Raw genomic sequence first — 27,762 nt, 5'->3', positions numbered from 1 at the left:
CATCCTCCGAGGGACCGGCAATAGGGACGCGTCCCCTTTAAGGCGCCAGCTCGCCCTCGGCGGCGGCCGGAAGTGTGGAAGCCGGGCCTGGCGGCGGCGGTGGCGGTAGCGGCCGTGGCGGCCTCTGCGCATGCTCCGTCGCCCGCCCGCCCTGGCCGCTCGCCGCCCGCCCGCCCGACGGAGACGGTGAGGAGGGGGAGGGGTGGGCGCGCGGGCGCGGGCGCGGGGTGGGGTGGGGGCGGGGGGGCGGGCGCGGGGGCCGCGCGGCGGCCGGCGAGGGCGGGCGGGCGCGCAGGGGGCGGGGGGCTGCTGCCTCCGCGGGCGCCTCCCCACGCCCTGTGCGTGCCGCCGCCGCCGCCGGGGAGCGAGCGGACGTCGCGGCGCCGCGGGGGGGTGGGGGGACGCTGCCGCTGGGTCCGCCCGAGCAGCCGGGCCGCCCCCAGCGCGGCCGGCCGCGCCGCTCGGGCTCGGCCCCCGGCCGAGAGCGGCGGGGGCCGGCGAGCCCGGGACTGGGGGGGGCCCTGGCGCCCCCGGACCGGGGGGCCCGGAAGTCCTCGGGCGAGGGGCCAGGAGGGGCCGGAGCGCCTCCGGACCGAGAGGCCCGGACGTCCAGGACCCCGGCGAGGGTCCGGGGACCCTGGGGTATCCCCAGAGGCGGGGTCCGGGGCGCGCTGGGCCCGTCGCTGAGGGGCTGAGGAGAGGCCTGGGTCGCGCTCGCGGGGGAGGGAGGGGGCGAAAGGGGAGGGGGGCCTGGGTGGCTGCCGGGAGGAGCCCCCCGGAGCCTTGGCGCGCGCGCAAGAGCGGAGGGTGGGTTCTGCTGGGGACAGCCGAGGCCAGGCTTCACCTGAGGGGCGCAGTGGAGGCCTCGGCCCTGCAGTCCGGCCAAAGAGGCAGGTGTTTTTCCCCAGGCAGGCGTGGTGGCAGTCCGGGTAGTGGGAGCAGGGGACGCGGAGGGAGAGCTCCCGGGGAAGCGAGGGGCCCCTGCCTTTCCGTCGTGAGGGGCCGGGAGGAGGACACCTCAGAGGCTCCCAAAGTCGGGATGGGGCGGGGGTTGAGTACCTGCTGGTAGAGAACGGGGTGATCTGGTGTGTCACGGGTGGGGAGGGCCATGTTTTTGAGGGCCCGAGAGGAGATAATTGAGGGCAGGAAGCGTAGAGCACCCTCACTCTCTGAAATTAGGTGTCTCCTGATGGAGGGGCAGAATCCTCCCTCGGGGTCCTGGACACTGACCCTCCAGACTGAGGCTTGTCGAGTCTTGCCCCGGGGTTCAGGGGAAGGCTCGGCTGCCCAAGGAGCAGGAGGAGGCCTGAATTCTCCTCTCAAGATGAGAGAAATCTCAAAGCCACTTCCTGGCAGACCCAGAAGGGGCCTGGAATGGTGTCTGTTTAGGAGAACCAAGAAGTGGGGTTTCCTGCGTAACCTCGAGGATTCGGGAAAGGGACGACCAGATCATTCTGTCCTCACGGAGGGATTCCTTTTGCCCCCCTTGCCTCTGATGATTACCAAAGTGCTGTGGGGGGACTTCTTCATTAAATGTCTGGACTGCTGACCCCGATTTGTCAGCTTTTCATCCGTTATGCGTGTTTAGTATCTACTGACTTGATGACTGTTTCATCAGTCAACGACCACTTACATTTCCCTCAGCAAGCATGTATTGAATAGCTGTCTTATACTTCAGCTGGGTTAGTTTGGGCCCTGTTTTGGTCTTGTACTAAGCACAAGTACCCTAGACTCTAGTGGGATGACCCTTCAAAGAACCCTCTTGTCCCACTGCTTCCCCAAACACCTGCATCGTAGTCTCCGATGTGTGACTTACCCTGAACTTGGTTTGCTCTGGCTGTTCCCTCACAGTGGTCCTGGGTGGCCTTCCTGTTGGCTTCATTACATCTGGTAGCACTCTGAATCACCTACTAAATACACGAGAAGGAATAAAGAAGGAAAAAAATCAAGGAGTTTTGGCCTCAAGTAATAATAAAGTTTTAACTTGGAAGTTTCTTGAGAATAGACTGCAAAACAGTCTACAAAAATTACAGTGTGGAATAAATACATTTTGGGGGTTAGGAAATTTAAAGATATCTGGTATTTCTGTTATTCCTTTTCAGCATCAGCTCTGATGTCCCTGTGATCATGTGACACTTGTGCTTACATCTTGCCATGTTTTAAACATTAGTTTTCAGGACACAAAAAAAATTTAATCCTGAGTAGGTCAGATGTCATTGTTTAGCTTTCCACTTGCTTATGTGAGCAGTCATGTGCTTACTTTTGGGGTGTCTTTGAAAGTAACTGCAAAATAATTTTTGCTTTTCACATAAATATGACATACTGCCTTTACATGTGTTGCCCTAGAATTATAGATAGTGTAGTGTGATGCCACCATGAATTCTCTAAGGCCTCTTCCATGAAATACCCGAAGGATCAGTTCACTCATCTTGCCTTAGGAGTTTTTGTTGCTATAAACAAGAGCTGCTTTTCAGTTTACACTCAGCTCAAAGAGATGGCCTTGCAATTAGCCAGTGTAGTCTGTGGAGCTGGTAGCTGGTTACTTGTTAGAAATATGGTATTTAGGGTAATAAGAAATATTCAACCCAAACTTGCTTCTCTAAAGAATGTAAGAATTGCCATGTTGGATCAGACCTGTGTTTCTGACTGACACTGAGAGACATATTGTAGATGATTACAATTATCTTCTCTGATAAACTCAGAAGGTTGGAGAAGCAGCTAGAACATTCAACTTGGGTTCCGAGGTGTGGGAGGGGTAAGGAGTAAAATAAGAGTTCCTATTGAGTAAAGTATTAATCAAGTGCTTAGTCAACCACTTATTCAGAGTGTTGTAGAGAGACCTCAACCTTAGAGTAGAAGGTTGAAACTAGAATCATCCTCCTAATTCTGCTTTTCTAAAACCCATTAATTTACCTAATCTGTTAATTTTTAAAAAATTCAACATCTTTTTGGAGTAATAAATTCCGCCTTTTGGAATAATAAATTCCATAAATTTGTTACCTGCTAAAGTATTACATCTTTTTAATTAGTTAAATATGTAATAGTAACAGAACAGTGCTCGACCATAAATGAGTGGCCAACAAATGTTAGCTGTGATGATTATTTTAATTCACCCTACACTTTTGTGTTTCACACTTTGAAGATATCTATTGGTTCAATTATTCTAGGATTGATGGCATTTGTATGCTTCATCATATCCCTTTTTTTCTTTTTCTAGACTTCAGGGTGCTAGTTGTTTTGGTTCTACTGCTGGCACTGAGCCGAACCAGCCTATCGATTCTTTTTTTTTTTTTATTTTTTGTAATGCTTCAGTGCATGGTTGTACATCCTAGTTGTTAGTTTAGTGCTCTCTGTATGCTGCCACCACAGTATGACAGACGGGTGGTGTGGTTCCACGACTGGGAAATGAACCCAGGCCACAGTGGTAAGAGCGCCAAATCTTAACCGTTAGATCACCAGGGCTGGCTCTGTTTTTCTTCTCTAGGTTTAAACCTTTATCCTAAAGAAGTCATATTGTGTACTGCAATATCTTATAATTACTTTTTCCCTGTAGTATGTGACAGTGCCATGCATGTCTTTCCTTTCTGTAGTTCCTTAAGAGCAGATACTGTCTCCTTTCCAAGAAGGGGAGGCTAACTCTGTGCCTCATGTAGAGTAGAGACTCAGTAAATATTTGTTGAACTGGGAATAGTGATGGGCAATAAGTAAGGCAGCTTAGCCTAGCTGCCTAAGCAAATTTATATCCCCTAAATTAGAAGAGTAGAAAATTCTAGAAGTCTTTTAGGGTAAATTGGGTCATTCATCGCACAAAAATTTAATTACATGCCTGCTATGTGTTAGATTTCCTTAGAAAGGTTTAGGTAGGCAGTTTTGGAGATGGAGTCTGATACTTGAAAACTCTTACACTCCTGTGTCCTGGGCAGGGGAGCTGTTGAAAAAGAAAAGCAATCCTTGCTCTCCCAGGATGCAGTCTGGTGGGGAGAGGCTGTTGGTTGTGATGGGGTACTGCAGGCACTGAGGAAGCAAGAACACAAGCTCACATCTGATCCAGGAAGTCACAGAAGGCCTCCCCGAGGAAGTGATGTTTTAAATAAGTCACAAAAGTTTAGCACCGACTAGTCCAAGAGGAAGGAAAAGAGAATTCCAGGTAGAGGAAACAAGTGTGAAGGCTCCGCTGAAGAAATATGACATGTTTGAGAAATTGGAAAAAATTCAATGACAGGAGCCCACAATGTGAGAGGAAAACTATGAGAAATGAGACTAGCAGGGTGGGCAGGGGACAGATTGGGAGGATTTTGTAAGCCATGTTAAGGTGTTTGCACTTTATTCTAACAGCAAAGAGAATCCACTGAAGAATTTTTAAGTAGGAAAATGACCTGTGGCCTTTAGTAAGATCACTTTGTCTGCTCTGTAAATAATAGATTGGAGAGCAAGACCAGAGATTAGGATACTGATGAGAAGCAGCTGGAAAAATGCAGGTAACAGTGTAGTGGCTCAGAATGTGGTGGCAGCACAGATGGAGAATGGGGAATAGTCAGAAGAAAGATATAGGTGATAGAATGGATAAGATTTGGTGGTTGATTGGATTTAGAAAGAGGAGTCAAAAATAACTCAGTTTCTGGACTGAGAAAATGAGTGGAGGATAGCACCATTTACTGAGGCAGGAAACACAGGAGCAGTTTTGAGAGGGAACATGAGTTCGGTTTAAGGTGACTACAAGATATTTTAAGAGGCTTTTGGATAAGAGGAGGTGTAGAATTCAGGAAAAATTTTGAACGTGAGACTCATAAAGGGCAGAAGTATAAGTCAGATGTGGGAATTTTAACTAGGTCAAATACAAACAAAAATTGATTGAATCAACATATGTCAGTGCCTATGATGAGCAGGGCTATGGGAGACAAAAAGAGTTTGAGATAAGCAGTACCTGTCCTCACAGACAGTACAGTGCGGTTATGAAGATAGATATCTGTTCAGTTAACTACAGTATACTATAGTATAACTATAGTATAGGTTCATCACAGTGATGAACACTAGAGGAGAGCTACAGACCACGTGTCGGGGGACTGCAGAAAAGAAAATGGTTTGGCAGTGTTTTGTGGAGGAGTGGGTTTTGAGTTGGGCCTTGAAAGGAGAAGGAGCTGAGGGAGAAAGGAGTTTGGGGCTTAAGGAATAACAAGGGTACAGAAAGCACATATTACGTATTCAGAATACAGTGGGTGGTCGGTATGTCTGGAGCTTAAGGTTCTTGGGGTATTATAGTTGCAGGTAACTGGAAAAGTATTTTGAGGCCAAATGAGGGAGACTTTGAGTGCTATGCTTAAGTATGTGTATCATAGGCAAACAAGTGCTGTGGCAGAGCTGAGATGTGGATTCAGTTGTCCGACTATCAGTCACATACTCAAACCTACATCCGTCGTGTGCCTACTCTGTTCAGCACCGTCTCACATATCTAAGTGAATACAGTGCTCTTACCTATACTCTCTTAAGTGACTCCTTTCTTTTCAACTGTGAAGACTACCAACTGGAGAATATCCTGGGGCCCTCTGAGTTTTCATTACGATTGGGACAATGCTTTGAGTTACTTTAGAGTCAAGGAGCATGTGTCGTGGATGGTTTCTTCAACAACCCTGCAAGGGAGATGTCAGGTGGATCATCTCTCCTTTCAGTCTCAGGCAAACAGGTATACAATTGGATTCAGCATTTATTAAACAACCACATGATGCAAGTCATCTTTCTCTTTCCATACAGCTTAATTCAGTTAGTCAGCAGATACTTATTAAGTACTCACAAAGGACAGAGTGCTCGATGAGGTGTAATGGCTGGTTGCAAAGAAAATAGATGATTCCTACTTTCTAGGAGCTTACTGTTCGGGATAGAACTAGTTTTGTACTGTAAACCAGCTCTCCAGAAAAAAAAAATACCCTGATTTGTAGTGCTTGCCAATTTCTGTGGTGTATATACTACCAGCACCACTGATTTCAAGCTACCAACTTGATGTCGCTAAACTCAGAGTTGGGAATAGATGTGCACAGTTGGTTCTTAGGAGCTGGTAGAGTTGGCTCCAGCACACTACTGGATGAATCACACATACGAAGAAAACCTACAACAGCAAGTGGGTACGAAGGCATTTCTGGAAAGATCAGAGCCTATGTGAGCCCCTTCTCACAGTTCCCCATCCTTTTCAGAAGACCATGATCTCCAGGGTGCCCTTGGAGTTGGTAGTCATTATCTTGGTGTTCCCTTCCTATGGTTGCCATCTTTTCAAGCCAGACAAAATTACTGGTGCTTCTTTTTTCTGACAGCAGCCTCAGCTATCTGACTTCATGTGAAAGATGGCTAATGCTGAAGTGAGTGTCCCCGTGGGGGATGTGGTTGTGGTACCCACTGAAGGAAATGAGGGGGAGAACCCTGAAGACACTAAAACCCAAGTGATCTTGCAGTTACAGCCTGTGCAACAAGGGTAAGTGACTCGAGATGTGGATATTCTGAAAAATTTGGGAGGTTTAAAGAGTGGGGAAATTATAACTTTATGGTTGCTTAGCACAGTGAAACATTCACCATCAATCTCTCAGAGCTGGCTAAGTTTTCATCTCCATAATGTAGTTTGTGCTATATTCATCATTTTAATACTTATTACAACAATCAGCTGTTTCCTTTCTCTCCCTCTTCTCCACCGTGATCTCCTTGAGGGGTAGTTACGCAGCTCCCTCATCTTATTTATCCACACTAGTTAGCAAAGACAGTGAAGTTAGAGTCAGAGGAGATTAGGCAAGGCAGCTATAAAAGCTTTCCTACCAGAAGCTCTCTTCACCCTCATGGATGGACAAATTATCAAGCTTAGTCTATCAAAAATATATATCAACCACCTACTATTATATAATGAGTTACAAAGGTGTCAGAAGAAATATAGCACATGGTTCCCAAAGTCATGGAGCTTGCAATCTAGTTGTACAAACCAAAAAATACATATATGTAAATAAAGAGATCACTTACATGGCAAAAATCTAAGAAGTGCTAAGTGGCATGGCTAGGAAGTGCTTTGATGTCAGAGGATTACTATGAATTTGAAAGGAGATAAGTTTTAAAAAATGGTCTGGAAGGTTAAATAAGAATTAGATCTACTGGGGCAAAGGAGGGGTAGCTGTTTTATCTTGGGGAATGTATAAAAGATTCTTCAGGGGCCCGCGGTTCAGGGGCATAGCGGTTAAGTTCATGCAGTCTGCTTCGGTGGCCTGGGATTTGCTGGTTCAGCTCCTGGGCACAGACTTATGCACTGCTTATCAAGCCATGCTGTGGCAGGCGTCCCACATATAAAGTAGAGGAAGATGGGCACAGACATTAGCTCAGGGCCAATCTTCCTCAGGAAAAAGAGGAGGATTGGTGGTGTATGTTAGCTCAGGGCTAATCTTCCTAAAAAAAAAAAAAAGATTCTTCATATGATTAGAAATGTTCTTGGGCAAACGTAATCCAATCCCAATCTACTAAGTAATGTACCTTGTCTTAACACTTCTGGAGAAAGACAATCAACTTCTTGGTAATTTTTAAAACTTTTTAATATAGAAAACTTCAAATATACACAAAAATGAAGAAGATACTATAATAAACTCCCATGTAAGCACCCATCAACCAGCTTCAATAATTATCAACACAGGGCCAGTCTTATTTCATCTCTAAATCCACCCACTCCTGAATTTTTCTGAAGCAAACTCCAGACATTAGCATGTATCTGTAAAAGATAAGGACTTTCTCTTTTTAGTTTTTAAAATATCTCATAGTTTGCTGACATTTCTGAATATTGTTAAGCATGAAGAAAATATTCTAACATCTATAAGGGAAAGTTGATATAAATAATTCCTGACATATAGTCAATAGAATGATTTAAATTTTTATAGGGACCAAAAGAATATCCATGCTTATTCACATTCGCTTCCTTGGGAATTTCATTTGTTACACGTACAACAACTTTAGTCATTACCCTTTGGTACAAGAGGAAGGAGTAAAGGGTAGGTTGTGTAGTCCTCAGCAGCTTTGTTTTCTTATGGAGTCATTATTTCTCTGTCTTTCCTAAAGCACTCAGTTGTCACTTGTCATATGCCCTGTAGAGAGAGAAAAAATTTCTTTGCTACTTAGAGACTTAATTCTTTTGAAGATTTAGTTTCCCTTATTTTTCTTTTGTCTCTTTATTTTACAAATGATACTGCCTTTTCTGGAAACCTCTCATTGCTTGATTAGATATAGGCATCTTTCTACAACATGTGTTGACTCCCCCAGTCCACTGTTTGCCCTGAATTTAGTATATGAGCTAGTGAATAATCATTTTGAGGTACTGCATTCTGAGATGCCTGCCAATCTGATGCTCAATTGATTTCTCTTGTTGTATTATTTAATTATATAATATTTTATTGCATTTTAGCCTCATTTTATAAAAAGGAGCAGGGAACAAAAACATTGATACTAGTGACAAGAAGTACAGGTCTTATAAGTTTAATATACTTGAAACAAAGATGGAAGTCAGCAGGTGTCAGTCTTCAGCCTCAGTCACACTTAACCTGATTGGCTGTAGGTTCAAGTATGAAGGAAAGAAACAGTCAAAGAGCATGTATGAATTACTAGGAACATATTGGTAAAGACTGTATCCAAAGGCCAGAAATAATTGGAGATTTTAGATACAGACTTTTGGATTTCAATATATAAAACTCCTCTTATATGTCTTTAGCTTTTATATATATGACATTTTATACTTTTTAAAATATTCATTATGTACATGTTTTCAAGAATACATTGTGAAGCAAAAGTAGAGTGTCTGGTAACAGTCTCCTGATATGAATACATAGAACCTGACACATTGTATAAGATGATGCTGTCATAGTAACACCAGATCAGCTTTAAAATCTGTCCACGTTTAACTTTTTTTTCTTAAACATAGTTACTAAGGTATCTAGAAGGCTTTTAATTCTGGGAGCTTGTCAACATAGAAGAGATGTTTAGCATATACTTTGTTTAAAAAAAGAAAAGAAAGAATAGTTATTAACTTTTTCAAGTGAAGTCTTTTATAACATACTCAAAAAGTTCTCGGAGGAGAGAAGGTACTAGGGTTCTGTCACTGTTCTTGGCTTTCCAGTTCATTTTGGATTCATAATAAAGTTTTCAACACAATGAGATCAGGGACTGGTGATTTTCGTACTACGTAAGTTTACTGAGTGTGCTGACTGACTTCATTCTTCTGTGGAGGACTGGGGTCCAAACGGAGTGGAATAGTTCAGGTTGAGGTATAGGAGCCCTCCTTTCCCTTTCATGCTCATATCCCTCCCTAGTAGAAAGTTTAAGTCTTAAGAACATATATAAACTCTTTCAGATTAGTAGGGTACCCCTTAGTTTATATCATAATCTTAATCCAACATTCAATTAATCAGAATATCTTTCCTCGACATTCTGGATAAAAAGAACTTAACTATATGTGGATTTTCAGTTTTCAGAGAATTAGAATACAATAAGGTAGACTTTACTTTAAAGCTCTAGTGAGCATAATTTTACCTTCCTTTAATGATTTATAAGGAATGTTAGTATCTTAAAATGCCTTAACATTTTGAACGTATTTTATGATTTTTTACTATAGCTGTAGTAGGTATAGAGAATTAGGCTAAATCCATTCCTACCCTGAGTTGCTTTAGAAAATTTTTCCCTGATAAAACCTTGTTTACTCATAAAAATATAGACTATGCCCTCTACTTCCCACTCCATGTGCAATTACTGGTTGTTGAACTTAGGTATAAATAAGAGTTTATTCTTTTAAGGGATTTTGCAGATATTGGCCAGTTTAGAATGAGTTTACTAATCTTACCTTAAGCAGTGGTTTCTCATATTTATTACCATCCTCGTTCATCGACCAGCCATTTGAGTGCTTTGCCACGTTCCAGTTAGTATACTATGTTCCAGGCATACAAAATAGAATAAATGAATAAGACATAATCTCTGCTCTCAGGGACCTCGTAGATTATGCCCCAGGGGAGACAGACACGTAAACAAGTGTATAGAATTAAGTGTTTTAGGTGTTGTGACAAAAGCCTAGAGTAAAGTTGGGTCACAAAGGAGGACATGGGTGATTATACTGGAAGGAATGAGATGGAAGGAAAAGCATCATAGAGGCTACTCATTAAAAAAATGAATAGATTGGGAAGAATTTTCTGGGAAGAGGGAGAAGTAAGAGCAAAGAAAGAAGGTATAAAAGAAGATAGCAGTTTTGGGAACCACAAATAGTGTGGTATGATGAGGGCTTGGATTATAAGGTGGGGTTTGGGGAGAGTTGAAACCAGGGGTCAGATCTTGGAGGAACTTAGTCCTCCTTAATATTACTCACATTAAGGATTTGGGGCTTTATTTGAACAGCAAAGAGAGGGTTCTTGAAGGGTTTTAAGGAGGGATTTATGTGATATAGAAGATCAGGTAGATGCATAGAGACTAGTTCAGACTAGAGGTGATGCAGCCTGAATTAAGGCAGTAGCAGTGGAAATAGAGTCGGGGATGGCGAGTATAGGAAGAAGAGTAGTTTGGGAGGTGGGAGAGGGAAGAGAACTTGGTTATTTTAGACATAATGTATTCCACAGAGTGTTATCGGACGTGCAAATGTAGTTATTCATTTAGCAGTTAACTCTGTCCTGGTGTGAAATTCAGAAAGGAGGTCTGTGCTAGAGCTGTCACCGGTGGGGATGGGTAATCACTGATGCAAAGGAGATTATTCAGGCAGTGCTTTCAAGTAACAAGATGCAATAATTAACACATTGTTTACTATAGAATTTAAACAAAGGACATCAGTGTGTCATATTAGGTTATCTGAACTCATTTCTTAGAAGGTAGAAACATTTTAGAGAGACACTTTCCCTAAGTGGGACCTCTAGTTACTGCTAGGTACTTTGGGCATAGTCTTTCTCTCGCTTTTTTTTCACTAGGCTTTGCTCATGTCAATAGTTTGGTTATGGTGCCTTAAAATATGCTAAAGTGCTAAAAAATGCTAAAGTGCCTGGATTTCAACAAGGAACAATAACTTCTGTGGTCAACAGGTTATTCCTGTCTCGAACTGTCCAGCAGTATTACTTTGTAGTCTTGTTAGGATAATTCTATAATATGACTTAATCTTATACTTGAAGCAACACTTTGTGTTATGAGCTTTTAAAGTTATGAAGGGAAAATTCTGGAGTAAAACGGTGGCAAGTGGAACTTTCCTTTGAGGTGAGGAAAGTTGTTGATTCATTTCCATGGTAGTAGCTGCTAAGCAGACCTGGAGAGCTTAGAGTTTAAATACAATGGGGAACTAGTCACAGCATTAACATAAAGTTGTGAAGTATATTTATGTTAGTCCTTTTGAGATAGATTAAAACAAATTTCTTAACCCCATGCTGTGAATATTAATTTTTTCATGATTTATGTAGTTTGTTTATCGATGGACACTTTTACAACAGGATTTATGAAGCCGGGTCGGAGAACAACACAGCAGTTGTGGCAGTAGAAACACACACAATACACAAAATTGAAGAAGGGATTGGTAAGTCTTTTTGTTATTCTAGTACCTTTGACATTAGCTTCTTTGGTTGAGATTTCTTGCCTTTCGTGCTTTGTTTTTTTCCCCATACCTGGTGTGCCCTACCAGTGCTGCAGCCATCAATTTGATGGTGGCACATCTAGAAACACCACTGACTGAGATGCTAGGGCTGTCAGTTGATTGTTTAACATCAGTTTGCTATAGTTGCTGAGAATATTTTTCATCTGTAAAAATCCCACAGAGAAATTGGAGCCTCAAGTTTGATCCTGTTATTAGGGAAGTTATTGATGAAGACTGATGAGGTGTTGACTAGAAGGCAGTCAGTGGAAAGAAACTTTGAAATTAGACAAACTTGAGCCAGCCGTGATGGCCTAGCGGTTAAAGTTCGCTGAGCTCCGCTTGGGCAGCCTGGGTTCAGTTCCCCACGCGGAATCACACCACTCGTCTGTTAGTAGCTGTGCTGTGGCAGTGGCTCACATAGAACTAGAAGGCCTTACAACTAGAATATGCAGCTATGTACAGAGGCTTTGGGGAGGGAAAAAAAGAGAGAGGAAGACTGGCACAGAAGTTAACTCAGGGTGAATATTTCCCAGTTAAAAAAAAAAAGAAAAATGAAATTAGACAAACCTGAGTTTGACTCCCACTTTCTCACTTCTTAGCTGTATGTGCTTGGGAAAGTCCCTTCACCTTTCTGAGTCCCACAAATGTATATGTAAAATACAGGAAACAATTGCTGCTTCATGATTGTTGTAAGAACTGAATAAGATTAAACATGTAAAAGCATATAGCTCAGTGCCTGGCATATAGTGGGAGCTCAGTAAGAGAGCTGTTATGCCAAACTTCTTCCAGAGGATTCTGAAACAATACCAGCCAGTGTGAACTGCTAGACCGTCAGAGGAACCAGAAGACTAGAGATTTTGAATTTAAGCTTTGGGGAAGAGTGTTTGATAAATAACTGATATTTTTTCCATTTTCAGATGCAAGCACTATAGAAGCAAATGAGGATATGGAAATTGCTTACCCCATAACTTGTGGGGAGAGCAAAGCCATCCTCCTCTGGAAGAAGTTTGTATGTCCAGGAATAAATGTGAAATGTGTCAAGGTAATTGTCTTCTCTCCTTACCATGGCCTATTTTGGGGTTCCTTGTTTTCAAAGGGCATGTTTTTGATGCCTCCTGTCTCTCTTCCACCATATCAATGTTTTTTGATTTTGTGCCTATAGTCCCATTGTGTCACAGTAGAAAAAACAAGGACTTTGGAGTCAAATAGACCTGGATTTAAGTCCCACTAGAATACAAGTTCTATGAGAGCAAGGAACTTGTCTGTCTTGTTCACCATTGTATTCCGAGCACCTAGAATAGTGCTTGGCTTATAGTAGATGATTAATAGATATTTATTGAATGAATGAATGAATCGAGTCTCATCTCTATCACTGACTAGCTGGGTGATCTTAAACAAGTCATTTGATGTTTCAGAGCTTCAGATGTTTCATTTCAGATGTTTCAGAGTATGTTAAAATACAAATAATGATATATACACACTATAAGGTTGCTAGGAGATGAATGAGATAATATATGTAAAATCCCTTACATTGGTGTGCATAGTGGTAGAGTGTATTGGAAATTATTAATGATGAATTAAATAATCTTGGGGACCAGCCCCATGGCATAGTGGTTAATTTTGCATGCTCCGCTTTGGCATCCTGGGGTTTGTGGGTTCAGATCCTGGGCGTGGATCTACACACTGCTCATCAAGCCGTGCTGTGGTGGCATGCCACATACAAAATAGAGGAAGATTGGTGCAGATATTAGCTCAGGGATGATCTTACTCAAGCAAAAAAGAGGAAGATTGGCAACAGATGTTAGCTCAGGGCCACTCTTCCTCACTAAATAAGTAAATAATCTTCACGAGAGCACAATGTGGAAATAATTGCTTATTCTAACTCCATTGGTAGCCACAGCTGTACCCATTGATAGTAATCACCCTCAGTGGCATCATCCTAGCATCATTAAGGACTACAGAGTTTTGAGGCTCCGCACTGCTATTGGTGGAAGTAAATATGGTTATAACCATGCTTATTCTTTCTGCCACATCGTGAATCTTATCATTAAAGCTGGATAGAGGGCCGGCCCTGTGGCACAGCGGTTAAGTTCACACGTTCCGCTTCTTGGCAGCCTGGGGTTTGCTGGTTCGGATTCTGGGTGCAGACATGGCACCGCTTGGCAAAAGCCATGCTGTGGTAGGTGTCCCACTTATAAGGTGGAGGAAGATGGGCATGGATGTTGGCTTGGGGCCGGTCTTCCTCAGCAAAAAGAGGAGGATTGGCAGTAGTTAGCTCAGGGCTAATCTTCCTCAAAAAAAAAAAAAAAAAAGCTGGATAGATTACTTGGGTTTATTTAAACAGCCTTTGCAACATTGGACCCAACTGCCTGATTAAGGGCATGAATAGATTTTAAATGCTAAGCAATATATTGATGTCTGATCCTCCTTGTGTCTTCTGTAGCTTTGTATCAGGGACAGGGCACTGTGCTCAGAGAAGGATCATCTCTGGCACAATAGGACAGGAGGCTGGATAATTAGGCTATGACTTAAGAGGTTGTCTGGGTATTTTTTGTATATAACAAGTAGTTATCATCTCCTTCTTTTCCCTCTTTCTCGTCCTGTCTAAGTTGACATTGGATTATTTTAGACTTTTCTTTTCACTTTAGTTCAATGATCAGTTGATCAGCCCCAAGCATTTTGTTCACCTGGCTGGCAAGTCCACCCTAAAGGACTGGAAGAGAGCCATTCGTCTGGGTGGAATCATGCTCAGGTGAGCTCTAATGGCAAGCACATACCTTTCAACAGACCTTGAGACACTTAATCATGGTAGAATCCAGAGAATCCAGTCTTTGCTCTGTAATTTCAAATTTTATTCTTTCTGAAGGATTGTTTTGAGCAATCCATGCATTATTGGACTTTCATCAACCTGTTCTTAAAATCCCTGGGAGAGAAGGAATATTGAATTAATTAACTCTTCTCAGCATCTGGGGCAAATTTTTCTGATGTCAGGATGGTGGGTAGGATCCTCTTTGGGCAGAGGAGCTCAGGAGTAGATGACAGTCCTGCCTGACATCACCAAGCCTAGGCAGAGCTAAGACTGGTGCTGAGAAAATGTGACAACCACAGACAAGTGTAAGCTGACTGACAAATCCTGGGATAATCTGATAAAGTAGAAGGGTGCTGTTGATAAGTAACAGTTATGCACAGGGAATGTAATTTTTGCCATCATTGTATCACAGAAATAAACTTAGAGAAGTGTAATATTCCCTCCCCCACTCCTTTTTTGCAACAAGTTTACTATTGTAATTTTTTCCCTCTGATGAAGATTGACCTTAGTTGGTTCCTTGAGCACTTGCCTATTGATAGAAAATTTTAAAATATGGTCAAGAATTAAAAGTTCCCCACAAAACTGTATCAAGAGCCTTAAAAACATTTTACCCTTTGTCTTTAATTCCTTTCAAGGAACTTGTCTTAAAAATCTATAGTGCTTGTAGAGATTCACGCATAAATGTTCATTGCAACATTATTTATTATGGGGAAAATTACAGTCTGCTTTAATATACAGTCAAGGTATATTTAAAGTAAGTTATGGCTAGTCTAAATAGGTATGAGTATATACTATGGGATATAATGCAGTTATTAAAATATTTCTAAAGAGTTTTTAGGGGCTGGCCCTGTGGCCGAGTGGTTAAGTTCACGTGCTCTGCTTCAACAGCCCAGGGTTTCACCAGTTCGGATCCTGGGCGCGGACATGGCACCACTGGTCAGGCCATGCTGAGGCGGTGTCCCACATGCCACAACTAGAAGGACCCACAACTAAAATATACAACTATGTACCGGGGGGATTTGGGGAGAAAAAGCAGGAAAAAAAAAAAGATTGACAACAGTTGTTAGCTCAAGTGTCAATCTTTAAGAAAGAGCTTTTACATGGAAACATGCTTATGATATAATGTGAAGAAAGAAAACAAAAGATAAAGTCGATTAAACAGTGTGATTTTAGCTGTGTTAAAAAATACACATATGTAAGTAAAATTTAGTAGAAGAAAATATGCCAAAATGTTGATGTTATCTCTGAGTTGTGGGATTTTTTTTAAAGGTTAGTTATTTTCTGTACAGCTTTCTGTATTTTCCACAGAAAATGTTAATTTTTTATTCACATATTATTTTTATAGTCACAGACAATTTAAAAAAAATTCACCCCAGATGATTTGTGTACAGAAATCAGTAGTTGAATAAAATTGGGGAGGAATACCTTTAACTTTCATTTTCATGGTTCTTGGCCCGTTTTATTTGCCCAGAAACACAAGCATATGCCTACTTTCTGCAAATGTAAAAAGGAATCAGAACGCCTAAAAAACCTTTAGTGAAAGCCAAGTAACGTTATAACATAGAGTTTCCTATAATTAAAATACTCCACGGTTTTGCACATGACCTATAATAACAATGTCTTGTGGATCCACTTAGAAGGACATTTTATAGTGGGGGTTTAGTATAAGCAACTTTGCTCTGTATTTATAGGAGAGATGTTATCAATTTTTTTTTTTAAGGAAGAAAATATGCTGAAGTTTTATGTCTCCAAAAGTGGAAACAGATCTTGCTGATCTATAAATACTAATACATCAGAATCTCATCATAAAATTCTAATTCCCCTGTGGCATTTCTCAGTTGTTCTGGGGTATGAGCTAGTTTTTTTGCCTTTAGGGTTTGGTTTTAGTGAAATTCTATGGGGAAATAGCTATTGTCAGGAGTGTTTACCTAAAGCTTAGTGATAAGGGGAAATAAAAGAGTACTCAAAATGTGTAGACTGGGGAAGGCAGAGGAATACTTGTAAATGTGGGCAGGACCAATGAAAATTTTATAGCCCCAGTTAGAACTTTTGCAACCTAATGACTTTTGAGGTTTTGCTAATCTGCAGAGTAGACTCAGCAAGTTTGTCCCCGAGGCCTAATTCCCTCTAGAAGTGCAGACTGAACTGGTCCTTCTTATCTCCCTTTGCACAGGAAAATGATGGACTCTGGGCAGATTGATTTTTACCAACATGACAAGGTTTGCTCCAATACCTGCAGAAGCACCAAATTTGATCTTCTGATCAGCAGTGCAAGAGCTCCAGTGCCAGGACAGCAGACAAGTGTGGTGCAGACACCCACTTCGGCCGATGGTAGGGGGTAGGAAACCACCTGAAAACCCGCTATGTTTTTCAATAGCACTTTCCCTCTCATTTCTTCTTTGTGTTTCTTAATTTTGATTCTCATGAGCATTGATGTCTCTGTAAAGTATGAGAATCTTGGGTGGGATTCCATGCTTTAGAAACAGACCTCTTCATTTTCTCCCAAATGGTTCCTATTGGCCAGACCGCCTTCCTTGTTTCTTTGTTACAATGCATGGTAAGCATTAGAAGGATGGTTTGGTAATTCTAATACTTATTCAGCTGTTTCACTTTGGTGCCACTTGGCATATCTAGGTTGAAATTAGACTGTTTTGAAAATCCTTTGCTCTATTAGTGGTCAAAGCAGGAAGGTGGATTAGAATGGTGGATGGTTTTCAATTGTTGAACTGAGATGTATCAAAGATGATGAATTGTTGACTGGGCTGGACTCTGGAGACTGTGCTGTAAGGATCAAAGAGCTCTGCCTGGAAGGGATCCAGATAACCCAGCTGAGGCTTCCTCTCAAATAAGGCAGGATGGGCACACACTTAACTTCAGTATTGTTGAGCTTAGGACTGGGGCTCCCTGCCCATCTCCACGAATGATGTAGCTGTGTGAAATTGTTACTATTAAGCATTCACTTAGTCCAACTGGAGACTTAGCACAGTTGGATAGAAGTAGTCTCAACTTCTATCCAGAAGACTTATAAGTATGCCTGACAGAGTTGCAAGAACCCTAAAGGATGTAAGGGAAGTACTGTGCTTTAAAGTTTTTGAGGTTTCTTTTGATCAGCCCTAATATTCTGTGAGTAACCACTGGGTGAGTAGAAGCCAACTGTCTTGGAACCCAAGTCCTTTCCAGGAAAGTATAAAATATCTGGCAGCTTGGATTTTTGGTCATGTGACTCACTGGAAAAATGGAAAATGCTGTCATTATTTACTTCCTTTTTATTTGGCTAAAACTCCTTTACATGATTATCCATATTGATACTACTTTTTTGCTTGATTATTGATATCCTCCAGCATGTAGAGTCCACACTTGTCTGTCTGGATCAGTTTGATTTTTCTCAATTCTCTTTGTTTAAAATCTTAGGGGGCCGGCCCCATGGCCAAGTGGTTGAGTGCGCGCATTCTGCTTCGGCAGCCCAGGGTTTCGCCAGTTTGGATCCTGGGCGCGGACCTAGCACCACTCTTCAAGCTATGCTGAGTTGTCCCACATGGCACAACTAGAAGGAGCCACAACTAAAATATACAACTATGTACTAGGGGGCTTTGGGGAGAAGAAGGAAAAATTTTTTTAAAAATCTTAATATACAATTGATAACAAAGGGTTTTTTTCTCTGTGAATCTGCTATTCATGGATCTCTTCTTATCTGATTTTTCTTTGGTCTCATATCTCTTGCTTTCTTTTACATAGGCTGATAAATAAGCTATAGCAACTTCAGATGTTCTAGATACTTAGTAACAAACATGCTTGTAGTAGGGTTCTTGGTTAAGCACCATTCTCTTCTCTTATATTTTTTTAGGTCCTCTTCATCCTCACTAAGTCTCGGGTAGGCAGCCCGGCAATCATACCCACCTTCATTCAGTCTCTTTCAAAAACATCCCTGCTCAGGAAGCAGATTGCTCTTTTGTGATTTTATAAGTTATCTTTCACTTTCTATTCAGAGTAAGAAGAGAGCATTTTCTTTTGCAAGGCAAGTTTTCTTTAGAAAATCCAATATTCATCCTGGCTTACTTAGGATTCTAGTTTTTAATATATGGACCTGCAGGCAAAAGGTCAGAAGGTTAAAATAACAGGGTCTCTTTGACTGTGAGTATGAGACAGAGAATAGCTATGATTTTTCCATAAAGTTCACTGGCCTTACCTCCAATGGACTGCTTTTAGGTAGCATCACACAGATTGCCATCTCAGAAGAGAGCATGGAAGAGGCAGGGCTGGAATGGAACTCGGCTCTCACTGCTGCTGTCACCATGGCCACAGAAGAGGGCGTGAAAAAAGACTCAGAGGAAATTTCAGGTACTTTTCTATAGGGCTCAGATACCTTGCGGGATTTTGTAATCCTTATCACTATTATGATTATGGACACAGAAGGCATCTTAATTACTTTTGCTGGTTTTTCTCATGCATATTAATACTACTTATAGCTGCAAACATCTTATTTTAATCCATGCAACAGCCCTGCAAAGTCACATTTTACACGTGAAGAAATTGAGATTCAGAAAGGTGCAGCAACTTGCCAAAGACCAGTCACACAACCAATAAGTGTCAGAGCTGAGTTCAGCTGTTTGACTCTGTAGCCCATGCTTTTCATCCAATCAAACTGCCTCCAACTTTGGCACATTTCTTGGCTAAACCAAGCTGCAAGATGTTAGAAGGAAAAATTAGGTAGCAGGTTGTGTAGAGGATGGTGATTAATGATGATTCACTTAGAGGGGACCAGGAGAGGCCTCACATTATCCTCCGTTCATTAATTCATTTAAAAAATATTTATTGCTGCCTGTTTGTGGTTGGCACTGTTGCTAGAGGCTAGATAAATAGATGAAAAGATGTAGCCTCTGCCCTCGGGGAGCTTATCACCTCATCTATGCAACTGTTTTGTTTGTTATTTTTTTAAGTAGAGGACTAGGACGAATATATCTTTAGTTTAATATCTTTATTATTTAACTTTTAAAATATTAAATAGTATTTAATTTTAAATTAAATTATTTAAATAAACAATATTTAATTTAATATCTTTATTAGGACGATACCTGCTCGTTATAGCCAGAGCCATGACAAATTGAGGCAATTATCCCAAATCCCTTTAGTTGCTGAAGAGGCCAAATAATTAGGTACCAATTCAGGGAGGCAGCTAGTTTTTCAAAAGCTTCTTCCCTTTTCCCAGAAATGGCCCAACAAGAAATCATTTTGAATTGAAATAATTTTGAATTTAATATGTTGTAGACATGTGCCTAAGAATATATAGTATCCTTTGTTTACCCTCTGTCTTATCCCTCTTGTACCAGAGGACACTTTGATGTTCTGGAAAGGAATAGCTGATGTAGGACTGATGGAAGAGGTTGTCTGCAATATACAGAAGGAAATAGAGGAGCTACTGAGGGGAGTTCAACAGCGGCTCATCCAGGCTCCCTTCCAGGTCACAGGTAAGTGTATTAATCCTAACAATAGTAGTCATTTATTAAACACTAACAACTGTAGGCAGATCCTGTTAGCCTCGTGAAAACAGTGAGGTATAGGTGTTATTATCCCCATTTTACAGATTAGGAAACTAAGGCTCATAAAAGTTAATTTACTTGTTCAAAGTTCATAACTAGGTTTTGAAGTCAGATCTGGCCATGCTTTTTGCAAAGGTAATTTTTGCCTTTGTAAATGGTGCCAGGAAGCAACCTCTCTCTGTCTCTATATAAATGGTCTGAAAATTGGAGAAATCTACCTGGTTTTAGATAATTCTCATATTCTATTAGTTTAAAGGCTCCAGAACTACAGAACTATTGTGTGTACTTATAGCTGTTTCTGAATATTCACAGAGTGCTTGCTGCTGTGCACAATGTAAAAAGGATGTTCTAATCATCTGATACCAAAAGGGGTCATGATGAGATCTCATAAGGTTGTGTGTTCATTGAGTTCTTAGATTTGTTGGTTGTATCTTATCACCTCTTTATAACTCATACATAATGTAAATACACCTAAACAAACTTTACAGAAAAATCTTTTTTTACATGCTTGAAGTAAAAAAAAGGCAAATAATATGGAGAATGGGGGTGGCTATTTTAGATAGTGTAGTCAAGAAAGGCCTCTTTAAGGAGGTGGAATTTGAGCAGAGATCTGAATTGAAGAAGCTAGCCATGTGACAAGCTGGGAGAAGGAACATTCCAGGCAGAAGGAACAAAGACCTTAAAGTTGCAATGAGCCTGATGGGTTAAAAGAGTTACAGAAGCATCGACGTGGCAGGTAGTAAGGTTGGGGAGCGTGATAGGTGATGAAGTTGGGGAGGAACAGAGCGGACAGTTTAGATAAGCTTTGGTGAACTTTGGGCTTTATTTTAAGGTGATGGTAAGCCATCATAGTGATTTTGAGTAGGGGAATGAAGTTATCAGATTTATTCATATTTTTAAAAGATCACTCACACTTTTAAAAGATCCACACTCTGTGTGGAGAATAGGCTATATGGGGCAAGAATGGAAACAAGAAGATTGATTGGGGAACTCTTGAAGGAATTACTCCAGGCAGGAGATGATGGTGGCATGGATTAGAGTGGGTAATGGTAGACCTGGGAAGAAGTGATCATACTGGGGATATGTTTTGAATGTGGAACTGACAAATCTTGGATTGGATGTAGGGTGAAAGAGAAAGAAATCCAGGATGACTCATACAGTTTTGGCCTGAGCTGTGAATGGTGATATCATTTCCTGAGATGAAGACCACTGGGAGAAGAAATCAAAATTAGTTTTTGACTTGTTAAATTGAAATGCTTATGAGGCCTTCAAATGGAGCTGTCACTCAGCTAGATGAAAGTATGAATCCGGGGAAGTATGAATCTGGAACGCAGGAAAGAGGTCAGGGCTGGAGATCTCCATGTGGGAGTTCTCAGCTTGTACATGTTATTTAAAAGCATGGAACTGGATGAGAAGATTGTGGAAGAGTTATAGGTGGAGAAGTGATCCGATTTAAGGAAGTAAGGACCACAGTTACTGACAACTCTTTCAAGAAGTTTTGTATAAAGGGAGACAGATAATACTATTAATAATATTGTATGCCAGTCCCCATGTTAAAATATGATATTTCTGGGGCCGGCCTGGTGGCACAGCAGTTAAGTTTGCATGTTCTGCTTTGGTGGCCTGGGTTTGCCGGTTCGGATCCCAGGTGTGGACCCTTGTCAAGCCATGCTGTGGCAGGTGTCCCACATATAAAGTAGAGGAAGATGGGCACAGATGTTAGCTCAGGGCTAATCTTCCTCAAAAAAAATAAATAAATAAAATATGATAATTTTTCATTATCTTCATATCTATCTTGCAGAGTAAGTATTATTAGTCCCACTTTTTTTCAAATGAGAAAACTGAGGCATGAAATGACTTATCCAAGGTCACACAGATAGGAGGAAACAGCAAAACTGAGATTCTATGACCATGTTTTCTAAAACAAAAGTCAGAACCTATAACCAGATGCAAGATTTTTTTCCTTATGTTTGTATTTATTTATATGGAGAGATGTATAAAAATATAACAATTAAATCAAAATTAGTTATACATGTGATAAATCTTTGTTAAAATTTTTAAAAAATGCGATTAGAATCATCCTGCCATTTCTGGGTTGTTTCACGTTTATAAGCAGCAAAACAGGGATTTGGTGGAGCATTTCTGTTTTAGCTCAACAGGCATGTCTTTTGTTTCCAATAGATGCCGCTGTTCTCAACAATGTAGCACATACATTTGGCCTGATGGACACAGTCAAGAAGGTTTTGGACAACAGAAAGAACCAAGTGGAGCAGGGGGAAGAGCAGTTTCTCTATACTCTGACAGGTGTGTTTAGCTTCTCTCTCTTCTTAGGTGATACTGTGCTAATATCCTTGAGTCTTGCCATTTCTTTGTTGACTTCTGTTAGGACTGGCTTCCTCCCTCCCTCCCTCCCTTCCTTCTTTCTTTCATTTCTTCTTCATCATAGTCCTCCTTCTATATCTTTTGGAGGATTAAGAGGTTGGCTAGAATGCTCCATTAATCCAGTAATATTGGTAGCAGAAGAAACAAATTTGCCTTTGTCTTTTTTTATATTATTGATACTGCATCTTTTGATAGATATAAATTTAGCACCCTCTCTATTATTCGTGGTAATCAGAAATTATGAAGACATGGATAATTTAACTCTTTTTATCAAGTATTTACTTTGTGCTGTCTCCACACTAGGTTTTAGAAATATAATGTTGAATAAGACAGGCTCCATTTCTTCATGGTCTTCAAGGAACTCAAGGGAAAAGCAGACATAGAAATAAGTCCAAAGAGTAGTTCAGTTTTGTGACAGAGGCGTATAGCAGTGGGTATGGTAGAAGAACAGAGGGAGTTGGCACTTATACCTGGAGAGAATCAAGAGGCGCTTTTGGGGGGGGTAAGGCAGATGAAAGATATCAAACAAGTCAGAGGTTTGGACTCTCAGCCTTTGAATGATGCAGGATGTATTATAGTCAGTCATGAAGCCAAAAGGCAAAGATCATTTGGTAAGAGAAGAACAATTTATGTTGTCTTAAACTTATTTTTATGCCTAGTTTATATTTTAAACTCAGTTTACCAAGTACTCTTAGAGATGCCCTTTTTCATGTGATCCTCCTGAGGATGTTATAGGCTGTAATCCCTATTTTACAAATGACCCAATAGAGGCACAGAGAGGATAAATGATTTGCCTGGGGCCACACCACTACTTGACAGTGAAGCCTGGAGTAGAACTCTGTCTTCTTATTCCCAACCCAGTGCTATCTTCCACCTTGAAACTTTACACCATCTGAAAAATGGTTTTTGTTAGAAATGTAGGCTTCTGGTTACTTGTCCATATTATTTTTTTAGATAGTTTTAATTATAGTATACATGAAGTTTTGTTTTCTGCTTTTTTCACTATGACATATTAATATTTTTCTGAGTTAGCTACACAGTACTTCACATAGACATGCTATTAGGAGACATTTGAATTTTCAAAATTTTCCTCAGTAGCTTATATTATTGCTGTGAGCTTGTATGTATGTAACTTTTTCTTTTTCTTTCTTTCTTTCTTTTCTTTTCTTTCTTTTTTTTTTTTTGCTGAAGAAGATTGGCCCTGAGCTAACATCTGTGCCAGTCTTCTATTTTGTATGTGGGTTGCTGCCACAGCATGGCTGCTGATGAGCAGTGTAGGTCTGTGCCCAGGAACTGAACCTGGGCCACCAAAGTAGAGCGTGTCAAACTTAACCACTAGGCCACAGGGCTGGCCCTACTTTTTCTTTTTATGTCCTTTTAAACTACTTCCGAGGACTAAGCTTGAGGTTAAATGGTATTGATAATTTTTTTATGGATTTTTGTGACCTATTGTCAAATTTCCAAGGTGATTATACCAATTTATGTCACCAGTTTGAACTTACCAAAATTGGGCGCTGTTATTTATAATATTCTCTGATTTAGCTTTTTTTTAAATTATAGATTTAATCTGTATCTTGTTTAGGTTCACATTTCTTTGATTACTACTGAACAGGGAAAAAATGGAGTATTTTGTAACCTTAAAGGGCAGTATTTTAAAATTTTTTAACATGTTCTTAATCCCTGCCTATTCCTTTTATTCCAAGCAAGGAATTAACTTGCTTTTGGTGTTCAATAGGAAGCAAAGTGCTCTGCAGGTGAAACTGACTACTTATTGGATGCTTATCAGGTACTAAGCAGTAGAGAAGTTCTGTTGTAGAACCAGACTCACCAGTGGTCACCAAGGTTAGATTGGACACTTGGGAGAGGGATAGTGACAGGTGTATTGTGGTGGAAAAGCCACCAAGTTGGCCATCAGGAGACTTTTGTCTTGGCCCAAGATTTGTGACCTCAAGTAAGTCACTTTACCTCTCTGAATCTGTTGAAATGAATGTGCTAGAACTCCAAGACTTCCTTCAGTTCTGTAATTCTTAGGGATTTCTTCTGTAACTTTATGTAGACTTCTCTGGGGGCTAATGGTAGGCTAAGGCCATTTGGATCACCAGCAAGGTGAACCTGCCTTGAAGGACATTTTGGAAATCACTGTTTTTCAGAGTGACCATTGTAGCTCCTTTGTCGGTCCACGGCAGATACAAAGGGATTATGCAGATGTTCCTTATTTTCATCTGTAGACCAGGCAAGGTGTATATAAGCTGCTAGATCAACTGGAGGCTTCTTTGGTTTGCATTTTGGTGACAGGTGATAAAATGCCACAGGAGCTCCTGGAGTTGAGCTATAGTAGGATCACAGCTTAAAAAGATTCTGAATTGTTGCCCTGCCTATAATCACACAATTAAATGTAATTACTGGAGGGATTTTAAAAATCATCCAGGGGCCAGCCCAGTGGTGTAGTGGTTAAGTTTGCACGCTCCACTTTGACGGCCTGGGGTTCACAGGTTTGGATCCCAGGCTCGGACCTACACACCACTCATCAAGCCATGCTGTGGCAGCATCCCACATACAAAATAGAGGAAGATTGGCACAGATGTTAGCTCAGGGCCAATCTTCCTCAGCAAAAGAAACAAAAAAAATTCATCCAGTCTAGTTTCTTCTTGAAAACAATCAAGTGACTTGCCTGAGGCTACATAGTGGCAAAACCAGGACAAGGCTCCAGGTCTCCTCACTCCAAGTTTACTGTTCCCAAGATTAGACTTCCCTCCACACAAAGTCTGTCTTTTTTTCCATAGACTTGGAACGCCAGTTGGAAGAGCAGAAGAAGCAAGCTCAGGATCACAGGCTGAAGTCCCAGACGGTTCAAAATGTGGTACTGATGCCTGTGAGCACTCCTAAGCCTCCAAAAAGGCCCCGGCTGCAGCGGCCAGCCTCCACCACTGTCCTGAGCCCTTCTCCTCCTGTCCAGCAGCCTCAGTTCACAGTCATCTCACCCATCACCATCACCCCAGTGGGTCAGTCGTTTTCCATGGGCAATATTCCAGTGGCTACCCTCAGCCAGGGCTCCAGTCCTGTGACTGTCCACACACTGCCTTCTGGCCCTCAGCTCTTCCGCTATGCCACAGTGGTCTCCTCTGCCAAGAGCAGCTCACCAGAAACAGTGACCATCCACCCTTCATCTAGCTTGGCACTGCTAAGCTCCACCGCCATGCAGGATGGGAGTACCCTGGGCAACATGACCACTATGGTGAGCCCTGTGGAATTGGTGGCCATGGAGTCTGGCCTGACCTCGGCAATCCAGGCTGTTGAAAGCACCTCAGAGGATGGGCAGACCATCATTGAGATTGACCCAGCCCCAGACCCAGAGGCTGAGGATACTGAGGGCAAAGCAGTCATTTTGGAGACAGAACTGAGGACTGAGGAGAAAGTTGTAGCTGAGATGGAAGAACACCAGCATCAAGTTCACAACGTGGAGATTGTAGTCTTAGAGGATTAACTGGGGATCTTGGGGCCAGGAGATATGTTTTGGTTTCAAATTTTAATTATTTGTGTTTTTTTTTTTTTTATCATTGTCCCACTCATTTCCACATAGGATCCTTTTTTTTAAAACAAAATCTCGTTGTTATAATTGAAAATGTTGGGTCCCTCCCACACCCTCATTGAAAAATGGACAAAAACAAGCTGCCTTTCCAGAATTTGAGAGTAGGTCACTCAATGTCCTAAGCCTCTTACACCAAGAAAGTTATTTCTTTTAGGGGAGGCATCAAGATAACCGGAAACCCTATCCAGAAAGCTCTTTCCAGACTAGTCTATCTGTGTACGCATGTGTTTTTATTCTCATAAAGATGCATTGACCAAACTCTGGAACAGAGATCTGACACTGGAAGGCAACCCACTCACACATGGATGCAGAAGGATACTTTATTTTGTATCTTGGAAAGGGCCTCAGAGGCCAGTGCAAAACTGAAACAAAAGGAAGTTGAACTCTGCTTGGAGGGGAAGGTGGCATGCCAGCAGCGGCTTAAAAAGGGAAGTGCTTTGGCCAGGATGGGGCAAGGAAATTATCTTACTTCCAGAAGTGCAACTGATGCCTCTTGATATCTCTGAGGGTTACCACCATGGGTGCCGTTTTGAGGAGAGGGCAGTGATAAGTGGAAGGGTACGTCTCCATGGAACAAGCAGCATCAGGGGCCTGCGGCTTTACAGAAATAGCAATCCAGGGATGTCACAGCTGTGCTTTGGGATTGAAGCTCACCTTGCCCCTGACTTTGTCAAAGCACTTAACCCTTCTAAACTAGGATCAGTCCATTCCTTTGCAACATGTGTTTTGTGGTGTAAATTGCTCTGGTTCTTGGACTGTGGCTGTCATGGGGGTGGGGCTCCAAGGCCATCATTTTTACTGCATGACCCCAGGAGCGGGGGAGTTCCTCATCCAGACCAGCTGCCCTCTTTGGTGGGGCCATGTTTTGGCTTTGGAACCAAAAGCAGCCACTCATTTGGTGCTTCCTCTTGTTCAGCCCTCCATCCTTCAACTGTTAATGGCATCTGTCTTCTGGATCCCACGCTCTTCAGCTTTTTGGCTGATTCTGAGAACAGTGACAGGTGCCTGCCTGCCTTCATCCCCTTTTAGATTCATTTATACCATTTATACCACAGATGTTTCTGTGAGATATTGAGCTCATAAAAAAACCTTAGGCTTGGCAGGGAAGACTCAACACCCCCAGCCTATCCTGAGGCACTGAGTAGATGTCTCCTCCTGAGCGAGCTGGACTCCCTGGGAAAGAAGCATTGTCTGCCACGTTACATTGTAGGAAATGTACAGCAATGTCAATAATGATGTCTTTGGGGGGATTTTTTTATGTTGTTTGTGTATTTAGAGCTGGGCCATTTTCCGTGCTGTGATTCCTTCTCTTTGACCATCGTCAGTGTTTGGGGGCAAGAGTGGACCCTGGTTTTTATTTCTTTGATTGCATTGTTTACTGCACTAGGAAAAACATAGGGAAACTGCAGACAATTTAAAGGAAAAATAGGTCAAAAAAGAAAGCACACACCTTAGGAGTGGGAGGATTTTTGTGTTTTTTTTTTAATTAAAAGCAAAACTTTGACCTGTAGTTTCCTTTTTTTTTTTTAAAGAGGGCAGCCACCTGAAGCCATGTTTCTTCCAACAGATGTTGGAAACCCTGTCGTCAAACACGTGAAAACCGCATTCTGCCATCCTTCAGATGGCTCTATATAGTTAGAGAAGCCCTCTAATTTGGGAGGGACAATCTTGAAAGCCTTAAGTATGAGATTTCTGAACCCCATTCAGTTGTGGTTTTCAGCTTTAAAATTATCTGGGGTTTTATTTTCCTTGAAACATTCAACAGACATAGCAACCAGCTTAGAACAAACCTTTGGCCATTTATGTATCTTTAGTGAGGGAAGTGGCTTTTATTTCTTGCTTCTTTACA

General features: G+C 41.5%; 1 protein-coding gene across 8 annotated transcripts; it reads left to right on the top strand.

Moving 5' to 3' along the window:
• The first annotated feature begins 61 nt into the window (after positions 1 to 61).
• GMEB1 (glucocorticoid modulatory element binding protein 1) lies at positions 62 to 27,423 on the top strand. 8 transcript variants are annotated; one of them, XM_070510583.1, is made up of 10 exons: positions 62 to 186; positions 6,306 to 6,460; positions 11,457 to 11,539; positions 12,514 to 12,638; positions 14,245 to 14,348; positions 16,579 to 16,736; positions 18,612 to 18,743; positions 19,733 to 19,870; positions 22,124 to 22,246; positions 25,108 to 27,423. In XM_070510583.1, exons 2-10 carry the CDS (start codon positions 6,333 to 6,335, stop codon positions 25,806 to 25,808), a joined length of 1,692 nt encoding a protein of 563 aa, XP_070366684.1. In that variant the 5' UTR covers positions 62 to 186; positions 6,306 to 6,332; the 3' UTR covers positions 25,809 to 27,423. The 8 variants fall into 8 exon arrangements, with proteins under 8 accessions (XP_070366684.1, XP_044626131.1, XP_044626132.1 ...); XM_044770196.2 differs by having other exon boundaries at positions 11,427 to 11,539; XM_044770197.2 differs by having other exon boundaries at positions 67 to 186; positions 6,303 to 6,460.
• Positions 27,424 to 27,762: the final 339 nt, after the last annotated feature.

The sequence above is a fragment of the Equus asinus genome, chromosome 5 (assembly GCF_041296235.1).
Source record: "Equus asinus isolate D_3611 breed Donkey chromosome 5, EquAss-T2T_v2, whole genome shotgun sequence".
Taxonomy (NCBI): Eukaryota; Metazoa; Chordata; class Mammalia; order Perissodactyla; family Equidae; genus Equus; species Equus asinus.
The sequence above is the reverse complement of the archived record's forward strand: the minus strand, read 5'-3'. Positions and strand labels throughout refer to the sequence as shown.